Source organism: Sinocyclocheilus rhinocerous, unplaced genomic scaffold (genome assembly GCF_001515625.1).
Source record: "Sinocyclocheilus rhinocerous isolate Xijiao unplaced genomic scaffold, SAMN03320098_v1.1 scaffold454, whole genome shotgun sequence".
NCBI lineage: Eukaryota > Metazoa > Chordata > Actinopteri > Cypriniformes > Cyprinidae > Sinocyclocheilus > Sinocyclocheilus rhinocerous.
This window is the reverse complement of record NW_015657627.1, coordinates 164,403-176,421: the sequence shown is the minus strand read 5'-3', so window position 1 is coordinate 176,421 and position 12,019 is coordinate 164,403. Positions and strand designations below refer to the sequence as shown.

The window sequence follows — 12,019 nt, the reverse complement described above, 5'->3', positions numbered from 1 at the left end:
GAGTTTGTGATTAAAACAACAAATATCTTCTAATGGGCTCAGAAAAACTTGTGAACTTTTATGAATTTATGACTTTCTGCTCTTACCTAAGACATTTTAAGGCCTTAATTTGTGGAAGAGTGAATTAAGACTTTTTAAAACACACACACACACACACACACACACAGTCCATGCTTCAATAACCAAGATCAACATGTAACTTAAACAAGCTTATTTTTAATGGATCTGCAAAATCGTTTGAATTTCCAAAGAGAACGCTGCCCTCCCTGACACGTGTCTGGACTAGAAGAGATACTTCCTGTGAATTACAAACATGGCAAAACTTACAAAAGACCCCAAAAAACCCAAAGAAACCAGCATGCAGGAGAGAATGAGTAACTGAGTGAAGGAAAACAAAACAAAACAAAAAAAAACATACAGAGGAGATTCATAAAACAAAACATTCTGAAAAATAAACACAAAACTAAATTTAAAAAACAAAACAAAACAAAAAAATATATATAATGCCATTCTCTTCTGAGCAAACAGGTTGAATCCGGATGGTTCCACTCGGGCGTGTTGGGTTGAGTTAGTGGGTCAAGCAGAGAGGAGAGGACCAGTGAGTGAGTGAGTGTGTGTGTGTGTGTGTGTGTGTGTGTGCGTAACTGTTACAGAAAAGTGATGTTTAAGTGTGTGTTTGGGGGGGATGAGCTCTAAGGCTCTACATTAAGGCACCGGACGAAAGAAATCAAATCAAAGAACAAACAAACCCCAGCTAGAGAAGATCTCTCACACTAACACACAACACTAACCCCAAAACACTGGACAAAGTCTTGTCTAAAACGCTCCGCTACTCCTCTGCGCCGACGGACAGCGTCTCCAGGTCCACTGACGGTCTCTATGTAGTGGTGAATGCGCTTTTTGTTTAAATTCATTTCTTTCCTTCTTTAAAATAAGTAAGAAGAAACATGAAATGACTTTCTCTTTACATTTTTTTTTTTTTTTTTTTTCAGAAATAAAAATGATGTCAGCAAGATGTCGTGAGTGTGAGAAACATTAGAGATGTGTTTTATGGAGAATCCCATGAGAAGGACAGAACGGAAGAGTGTTAGACAGAAATGAGGGATGAGTGAATGAGAGAGAGAGAGAGAGAGAGAGAGAGAGAGATAGAGAGAGGGATATAGAAGAACACTTGGTCTTCCATCCTGTGACTCCGCCTCCAGTGCTGATGTCCACGTTTTCACTGTTGGGCTCTTTTACGGGCGTCTGCGGAAAAAAACAACAAACGTAAAATAGATATTAACAAACATTTTGGATGTGCAAACATCACATTTTGGGTTTTGGAGTGAACCCGGGTTTGTTTTGATCGCTTTCTGGTGCCCAAGTCACTGCTGCTGTCCGGCTGATCAGGACGCTCAAACAAACAGAGCCACAGTGCTCATTAGGGGTGTGCGATAATATCGTAATTGTTGTTTTAACAATATGTGATCTGACATTATAGAGTATGTCACTCACTTTGCATCTCTTGATGAAGCCTATTAGAATGCCTGGTAACACTTTATTTTAAGATGTCCTTGTTACACATGTTACATGTACTTGCTGTTATAATAACAATAAATTAGGCATAATTACATGCAATTAACCCTAAACCAAACCCTCATCCTATCCCTAACCTTATAGTAAGTACATGTAGTTAAAGGGTTAGTTCACCCAAAAATGAAAATTCTGTCATTAATTACTCACCCTCGTGTTGTTCCAAACCCGTAAGACCTTCGTTCATCTTCGGAACACAATTTAAGATATTTTTGATGAAATCTGAGGGCTCTCTAACCCTCCCATAGACAGCAAGGTAACTACCACGTTCAAGGTCCCGAAAGCTCGCTCTCTAACCCTCCCATAGACAGCAAGGTAACTACCACGTTCAAGGTCCAGAAAAGTACCAAGATGATCGGCAAAGTAGTCAGTGGTTCAACTGTAAAGTTACGAAGCTATGAGAATACTTTTTTGATCAAAGAAAACAAAAATAACGCCGTCATCACGCCGGATCTGGGTCAGCACCGCCACAGGCTCGCGTCATGATACTGTCGTGAACGCGCATCCACAAGTGACGCAGTAGAGAAGAAAATATTGAATAAAGTCGTTATAAAAAGTATTCTCGTAGCTTCGTAACTTTACAGTTGAACCACTGATGTCACACGGACTACTTTGTCGATCATCTTGGTAAGTTTCTGGACCTTGAACGTGGTAGTTACCTTGCTGTCTATGGGAGGGTCAGAGAGCCCTCAGATTTCATCAAAAATATCTTAAATTGTGTTCCGAAGATGAACGAAGGTCTTACGGGTTTCGAACAACACGAGGGTGAGTAATTAATGACAGAATTTTCATTTTTTGGTAAACTAACCCTTTAATTAATATTACACTCTGACAAGGACACCTTAAAATAAAGTGTAACCGAATACCTCTATAATTCCAGATATAGAAAGCAAAAATATCCCTGTATGGGTTTTTGTTTTTATATTTATATAGTTAAGTAATATCACACAAGCAACAGTGATGTTTTCAAAAATATACTTTGGGAGCGCAATTGCAATTGAGATATTCGTTTTATACAACAGAACAACAATATTAATATTGAGTGAGTGTCATTTTAGACACAATATTTTCTATATTGTCAATGAAAAATAGTTCCAAAGCAGAACATTTGTGTATCTCGGAGCAACACTGCAGTGTTTTGTTTCTGAATTAATCTGTTTTTGAATGAATCATTTGAGTCAGTGATTCAATGATCCACTGATAAGGACGGTCACTTGACTCGTTTCTAAATGAATCAGCCACTGTGACCGAATCGTTTGAATGAATGAAGGGACTTGCTGCCACCTACTGGCGGTTGTAGTGTCATATTTATTTATCCGTGACAGGCCTAAAGCACCAAAGTGCCAGCATAATAACACACTCAGAAAATATTCGTTATTGAAAAAAATCACAATATATATTCCAAGATATCATTTTCTGTCAATATCACACACCCCTAGACGTCTAGGAGAATCCACCTATGAATGATTTACTTATACTTGTCTCTACATATTAAGATGTGAATGGAAACAGATTAATGGGGCAATGGGGGAAAAAAATGACACCAAACCTAATAAAAATGCCCTCAAAATTCAAGATATGAGGGCACAAAATGCCCCTGTATGAGTTCTTGTTTTTTTTTTTTTTATAACATGATATATTTATGAAATATCACACAAGCAAGAATGATGTTTTTCTCAAATATCAGCACAACTACAAATATGATATTGATTTTATATTTACAACAATATTGAATGTAACACATTTGTAGACAATATTTCCCACACGTTTGTCCCATAATTTAATATTTCTATATAAAAAATGTTATGTATATATAAAACATTAATGTCACAGCATTATTTATGCAGTTGTAACTGCAGTGTAAATGCATACAGAGTGAGTACATGCCACTTCAGATGCAGCTTCTGTGCCACTCCTCCAGTACAAAGATGGATTTTGTTGATACGGATTTAATTTAATTGGTAACAGCCCTATGGCATCTTATTTTTCTAATTGAAAAGAATTTGACATAAAAAGATGACGCATTTAACAAGGTTAGGGAGAAATCTGGAGGCTCACATTGAACACCAACATCCAAAAATGAAAGAGGTGGAAGACCTCCAGAAATTTGCGCGCTAATTAGTTTTACTATCGAATTGAAATAATAACTCCAAGAATCAAATCGGATCATGGGATTACAAACTATTCCAAACCCTATTTGTTCAAAATCGAACCACAAACGGAGAAAATTCCTGTCATTACAGAGACGCAGATAAATTCATCATTGTCTCATATCAACAGAAACACAACCGGGGTGGGAATCTTTCAGCAAATCGATCTGGATTCACCTAATCCATTTGCAATTTCAAAGCGATTCTGTGAGTTGACAGTGCCTTTTGTTTTGTTGTATTATGATTCAGAAAAAAACCATACAGACTCATTTATGCTCCGTGCCACTATTAGAAATGGAGTATTATATAGACAAGTAAACACCAAAAGCAACAAACCAAGCATTTAATATACCAGAGAGATCAGCTGCTGTGACTGTGCATTTATGTCACATTTATAAGTCAAATGACATGAAATCGCCGCTCTTTTGCACTGCAATGTTTTTGCTTAAAAGCATTAAGCACAATAACAATGGTGTCATCAGTCAGTCATTCCCGAACTCACCTTTCTGAGAATGTCTTCTGCTAATGTGAGGAACGCCTTCTCGATGCTGATGTTGGCTTTTGCACTCGTCTCGAAGAAGCGAATCCCGTGTTCTCTTGCGATCTGAGGATCGGCACAAGTACAGTCAACATTCGTTGTGTTTGCAGGCCTGAACTAATATGTATGAACCCATTCGAGGATGATTAGAGATATGAACACTTAGCAAAGTGCTTCAACAGAGTGATAAATATTCAACACATAAACTGACTCATAGAACATTGAAAAAAAATCTTGTTAACAAATGTCTCAACTAGTGGACAAATTGCCCATTCTGACTAGGGCTGGGTATTGAGACAAATTTCACAATTTTATTAAATTTTGATTCACAAGCTTGTGATTCGATTTTCAATTTCAATCTCAATTCAGTATCGATTAATTTAAATGTATAGGCAATCAGGGACAGTGCATGTCAAATTTTTTTTTCAAGAAAAAACGTCTTATATAATGCTGTAAACTATACAATAAACGCTGTCAGTTGGTACATTACTATGTTAAAGTGACCTGTAAACAAACATTTAAACTGCACATAAGGCAGTTTTTATAATACATTTAGAATGATATAACTATGTTACACATTTAAACAGTGGATGTCAACTTGTTTGACGGATTTATTCAAACATACATTAAATATTACTGAATAGGTTACGTAAAAGCAAAACTTAATATTGAGTTTATGGTCATTGAGTGGCTTTTCTGAGGTAAACGCATCGTTATAACATTGTTTACAAGCCGTTTCACTGACATCTTTCCGTGGTTGAAACACTTATAGTTTGTTTCAACACCTTCTGATTTTTATTCATGTATATTTGGTGCAGTAACTAGTAGTAAAGCGGAAGAGATAGGTTCACATGCCACGTTTATACAGAGGTCTGTCGCACAACATTAAAGAATTAAACACCAAAACGGTATTTATAATACAACTGACATATTTTAAAAGCTGACACATCGCTTCACAGTGTAAGTAACAAAGCACAAAGCTTATTGTAATTTATTGAATGGGAGTTGTGCTACAAATAATGCTTCATTACATTTTGATCACGCATTAACTGAACAACACAGATCGATTCTAGGGACTTAAAAATACATATAGGTTCATCAAAATGAGAATCAAATAAAATCGATATTTTTTTTAACCCAGCCCTAATCCTAATTCATAATCCATCCACAGTCTCTTACCTGTTCCCCCTTGGCTTTTGGTACGACACGTTTGTCCTCCATGTCACACTTGTTGCCTAGCAGCATCCTCTCCACATCCTCGTTAGCGTGCTGTAACACACACACATTTGAGACGATGCATTCTTACAAAATACTGATATTCAGACTGACAGCCTAAATTAAAGTAGCTTCAGAAGTCACAGAAGAAACAGTACTGAAGAACTGAGTTTGCATCAGTGGTGCAAGTAACTTGGATTTGAACGACAGGCCGCCAAATACACAACCACATCCCTCATGGAGTCTCATGTTATATGAATTCTCTTGAAAGTGCCGATTGTTGGAAAATTCTGCATGAATCATCAGATTGAAAATCAAACAGTCAGCAGTTTCACTACACGACTATGTATCTTTAAGTTGGCGTTTTTACAGCACTGGAACTTCAAAAGTCCTACACCAGCGGTTCTCGACTCAAAAATGGGTCTCAGGTCTGTTCTATTTATAACAACACAACAATAAAAAGCAACTACCCATATGATCATGCATAGTCAGGCTAGTAAAATAAATGGGCTTATTAACTTTTAAAAGGGAAGAGAAAACACTTCCCATATTGTTTTTCATTGACGTCAAAAGATGCTTGTTCAAACAAACTCTGTGTTTGGATACAAATTCACGTCTCAAAAACCATGAACAAAACTTCGCAAGATAAAGGAAAACTGTATTTAATTATTGGCCAACATTTTCCTATTCAGCTCATGTCATAATCATTTTATACATCACTGAGCCAGAGTTAACTAAAACCATATTTTATGGTTTTAGTAGACTTAATTCAAGTTATTTTAGTTCTTCAACTTTAAATCAAAATGAGAAATTTGAAAGAAAAATATTGTGTTTTATATTCCAGCTAGCTGCCAAGGCAACATTTCTCATTTTCCTTTAGTTAACAGTAATAAAATAACTAAAACTTAATAAATAAAAAAAAAGACAGACATTTAAAGAAAAACTAATAAAAACATACAAGATAAAAAATGAAAGTGAAAACAGAAATGATAAAAAATGAAATCTATTTCAAAATGTTAACAGAAACTATAACAGTATATGATGATACATTTTTAAGTTTAAATTTAAACACAATTTTGTTTACTATTGTGTATGTCAATTGTATGTAAACTCTAGGTTTTATGGTAGAACTAAATAAGAACAACTCTATGCTACAATCACAACATTTTCCATTCAAATCCCAAAAACTGTCATAATCCCAAACCTGTATGAATTTCTTTCTTCTGTTGAACACAAAAGACGTTATTTTGAACAATGTGGCCAAACCAAACAGTTTCTGTTCCCCATTGACTTCCATAGTATTTTCTTGTTTTATGATCAACGGACGAAGGAATTTCACACAGGTTTGGGAAAACTTGGTGAGCAAATTATGACAGAATTTTCATTTTTGAGTGAACTTCCCTTTAAAACACCATTCCCTGAATAACTGTGTCTATTCTGATGTTGTCTGAGGGGTGCAGTAAGGTTGTGTGAAGACTGACCTCATCAATATTTCTGAGCCATTTGCTGATGTTTTCGAAGCTCTTGGCGTTGGTGATGTCATATACAAGCATGATTCCCATGGCCCCTCTGTAGTAAGAGGTAGTGATGGTGTGAAACCGTTCCTGCCCCGCTGTATCCCTGCACAAACACAATGACAACCACAATCAAACACTGCAGCAGCCCAGACGCTCGTGGACCTAATGGATTATAGACTACAGAAGATCCAAAATTAATTAGCTGGTGAACACAGCTGACTAGTTGTTAAGAGCCACCAATTGTTACAAACCAATATCTATCTCAACAGCTGTTGCCATCAATTATACTGATGGACAAATGATCATCTAATGTCCTTGTGTTTCATTACTCTACAAGGCAATTTCACAGAAAATATCCAAAATGGGAACACAAGGTGCAGGGGCGATAAGCATAAGACAGACTGAAATTTGATTCCCAATTCAATGCCTGTAAAACGTCATTCATTCTAGGGGTGCAACGGTTCTCTGTAAAAAATCGAACCGTACGATTCTCCACACACGGTTCGGCATGCACTAGGAATAAATAAATAAAAGAGAGCCTCCATAGCTTAAGGTAAACAGCAAAGATAAGTTTTTCAAAAATGAAAACAAAAAGAAAAGTAAAACTAACGGTGACAGTGCTTGCATGTATGCTTGCAATAATGAAAGGACACATTTAATTTATACTTTGTCTTAAATCTCATTTTGTAAAAAAAAAAATCGTGAATCGAATCGAATCGTGAAATCAAAATCGTGAATTGAATCGAATCGTGAGTTGAGTGAATCGTTACATCCCTACTGCCACCTACTGGCGGTTTTTCACATTTAAAGTATCTTTTCGTTTTTAAAATAACTGTAAATATCAGTATTCAATGTTTTATGTTTAAAATATTTGAATGCATTTGTAACTGCAGGTTAAATGCATTCATGTCCCTCTGAGCTGAATTAGTGTAAATAGGCCTACACCTAAATGCGTCTTCAGATGCAGCTTCTGTGTTTCCTCTGCATTGCAAAGATGAATTTTGTTGATGCCGATATCATTTGTTTGGTAACAGCCCAAATGTCTTATTATTCTAATTGACTGATTAAATGTGAGAATTTGACTCAAAAGATGATGCACACTTTTAGAAAAAAGGCTTTATAAAGGTAAAAATGCCCATAAAATGTAAAAATCAATTGTAACTTATTGGAACAGAATAATTTCTATCACTGCTGTGACCAGCACACAGAATATGAAGGATATCAAAAACAAGTTTTACACACACACACACACACACCAGTACGTAAAAGGACATTTAAGAGGGTTTATTCTCTAAATAACTCTAATTTCATGTTGCAGAAAAATGTGTTTAAAAATTGTGTATGGTCTCTTGTTCTTGTTCCAAGTTATCTTCCTGTCCACTGATTTTTGCCTCTTACAAAAGCCACAAAGCCTTCAAAGAAGACAGTAAAGGCTTATGTCATGCTTGAGCTTTAGTTAGGCTGAAACTTGAAAGTTAAGTTGCACGACATAAATGCAATGTTTAGGTATTATTATTATTTTTATTACTATTATTTTGATTTATGCCTTAGTTTTAGTTTGTACTGTTTACCTTTTTTAAAGTAATGTGAAATTGATTTTTTTTTATTTATTTATTTATTTTATTGATATATTTGTATTTGCATTTTGAATGTAATTTGGCAATTAAATGCAATAAATGGGTTTAGTTTTTTTAATGTATGCAATTTCAGCTATAAAAATTTAAATTTTTCTAAAAAGAAAACAAATTAGTTGTCTATTTTAAGAGACCTATCTTATTATCTCTTGTATATTTAGCATTGCTCTTTAATAAAGAAAAATGGCTTCTTATCCGATTACTCGATTAATCGATGGAATCATCTGTAGAATACTCGATTACTAAAATACTCGATAGCTGCAGCCCTAATACATTACCAGTGCATACACTTGCTGCACGTCGCATAAAACGTTCAAAAATGTCAATATGTGGGAGTAAGAGAAGAGCAGACGTATGGATAAATCTGACGACGCAAGAGAGAACTCATTTCGGTCCGGTTTTCAAAGCGCAGACACTGAAGCATACACACACAGAAAGCGCGTCTCACAGTGCGCGAGTACTCTTTCGCGTCTCACGAACAGAGAATTACACAAAATTATGTCGACTTGTCCCTTTTGACGAGTATTCACGTAAACACAGTTGATTACGTCTTAAGTGAACGTAAACAGTAGGGAAAACGTGTATCAGTACATTGCCTCCATTGCAGCTGTGCATTCAGTTTTAAAGGGATAGCAGCCTAATTTAGTTGCTATTGTTCGAGTCATTGATGTTAATCAAGCAACAAAAGAAACACAGAAAATCACGCACTGCTCTTGACTGAAAAACTTTAGTAGCCCTAAAGATTAATCTAAATTTATTTATAGAAATAAATATGTCTGCTTGAAAGAATGAAGAATATGGTAAACAATTTGCTATAAAGAATGCATAATTAGCCTATAAAACCATTGGTATTTCATTAAAAAGAAGACCATGTTCTTGTTCTTTATGAGAAGTGGTTTTATTTCATTTTAACAAAGGCATGTTGTGTGTCACTGCAGTTAAATCGGTGTCTATCATGATATAACCTTAATATCAAACCTACATAATGAGTTTTTAGAGAAAGTTTAGAGAAATGCTTAATAAATGCACTGTAACTACACCCATTAGATTTTAGCTGACTAAATTTACTGTAGATTTAGCTGACTTAAATCTTATGATATTTAGTCGACTAAAACTAGACTAAAATTAAAAACAATTCAGATGACTAAAACTAAAATGGCATTTTAGTCAAAAGACTATGACTAAAACTAAATCAAAATTTGCTGTCAAAATTAACACTGGAGGAAACACATTATCCTGGTAGATGAGTGTCTGAATTGCATGCTAGCTTTTTGTCATTTAGCATGAGCCGTTTGGATGGTAACGCTTAGGCTAAGTCAATAACTTTTAACAAATTAATAATTTTCTGACTAAAGCCTAAATTTGACGCTTGACAGGTGTTAATTTTGTTTCCTGCATATAAACAAGGGCTACATAATATATAGAAACTAGCGAAATATTGCAAAAATACAAATCGCAATATGCATATCACAACAGCTTGCAATAACTGAATGATTTTAATAGTTCAAAAAATGTCAGATTAATGTAACTTTATTACCAAGTTGAGCAAGGAATTGGTGGTATTTAAATAGTTTTTTGGTTGGTTTGTTTATGGTGTTAAAATGACATTTTTAACCTTTTATATGATGCTACAGTAAAACACTGCAGTTTACTTTTTTAACAGTTATAGAACATGAGAAAGAACATGAAACGTGTGTTAGTCAAGTCATTTTTTTAAAACGCATTTAAATAATTACATTTTTATATAAATTATATTTAATTTTAAATTGGTTTTACACACTTAAAGCATGGTCGTAACGTAATGGTACTTACCATATCTGTAGCTTTATCTTCTTTCCTTGCAATTCAACTGTTTTGATCTTAAAATCGATTCCTAAAAAGACACAAAAGCCAGAAGCTGAACAGAGACACTTAAAAGAAACAGCATTCACAACCTATTTTACTTCTGTGAGTGAAACACCATATTCAATGTGCAAAATATTGCATGACAGGAATTTTGTTCATTGGAAATTGATTGGATCCACTTAGGATTGTAATACTAGAATGGAGTCAGATCTGAATTTGATAGTACTCTCTTCCTGAGGCACTTTTTAGGACGCTTTTTCACCAGGACGTTGATACTGAAAGTCAAGTCAGAAGGGCCAGAGCTTCTCCACATATCCCAAAGGCTACACTACTTTTCAAGCGGATTGTTATTTGCCATTATTGCTGTACTACTGATAATAGGGTTGGGCGATGTCAACAAAATTGGCATCAGACGATGTCTACAGTGAAACATCGCGATGGACGATGACATGGGGAGGGGGGGGGCTTTCCGTATTCAGAAAGGCACAGAAGACAAATAACGATTGCGAATGGTTGCCTGTTACATTACAGTACATACAATTTCACTTACCACATAAACAGAGCAAGGAGAGATGACTGAGGACGATGGCGAATGATTTGCAGATGCTCAGCACCACTGACAAACATCTAATCTTGTAAAATGTGTGGTAAGTACTGCCGCTCCATAGTATAAACAGAGTACATGAAATTGCGAATCTCGAAAGTGAAACTAAAAAGCGATCGTGCATTCAAAAGCAGTTTCAATGCCAGGCATAATAGCGGCTCCCTGATGCCCGCAATTTATATACAGTATAATTACCCAATGATATAACTGCGGGAGAAAGTATTGAAATATATATTTTTCTCCCATCTCGTATTTATTCCCTTTAGCCAGGGTTCCGTAGTTCAAGTCATATTCTTTCCGAACACGGTATTGGGATGCGGCGGAAATGGGGGCAGACTGCGGGGAGGGAGGGGTTCTGGGATCACAATGCCGGCTCAACATCGTGATGTCTATCAGCCATCGGCGATGGACGATGGCATCGTCTATCGGCCCAACCCTAACTGATAACATGTAAGAAAGCTCGCGTTATGTACAACATTAGCCTACAACAACCTAAATTATCACACAGCCTAAAAAGGAAAGTTGTTTCAGAGGCGGAACAAGTTATTACATTTAGGCCTGGATTCACAGACAGCGCTTAGGTTAAGCCAGGATTAGGCCATAGTTCAATTAGGACTTTTCAGTATCTTTTATAAACAAATATTACTGGTGTGCATCTTGAGACAAAACAATGGCACTGACCGGTTTGATATGAAAGGATACAGGCTACAGTGCGCCGGCGCCTTTGTGTGTGCAATTGAAGAGCACGCGCTTCGAGCACAGTACCGTTTCCACGCTCGCTTGTCTCGCGCCTGGCACCGATTGTGAAGAGGAACACGCATCTGAAACGTCTCCCGTTCTCAGTCATTCTGCGACTGAATAAATGCACTTCTTGTCAAGAGAAAAAGTGACAGAAGCAGCAGTTGTGAGTGGGGTGGCCAACCCTAGCCCCGCCCCTGCGTTAA

At 36.1% G+C, this 12,019-nt stretch overlaps 1 protein-coding gene across 1 annotated transcript in view; it reads right to left on the bottom strand.

Moving 5' to 3' along the window:
- Positions 1-282: 282 nt before the first annotated feature.
- LOC107721433 (ras-related protein Rab-10-like) overlaps positions 283-12,019 on the bottom strand; it is a 30,316-nt gene continuing 18,579 nt past the window's right edge. Inside the window, exons 2-7 of the mRNA XM_016529439.1 lie at positions 10,439-10,499; positions 6,957-7,095; positions 5,440-5,529; positions 4,225-4,326; positions 1,172-1,245; positions 283-298 (exon numbers count right to left, since the gene is read on the bottom strand). Coding sequence (XP_016384925.1) covers positions 283-298; positions 1,172-1,245; positions 4,225-4,326; positions 5,440-5,529; positions 6,957-7,095; positions 10,439-10,499 — 482 coding nt within the window. The remainder of the gene's footprint in view (positions 299-1,171; positions 1,246-4,224; positions 4,327-5,439; positions 5,530-6,956; positions 7,096-10,438; positions 10,500-12,019) is intronic.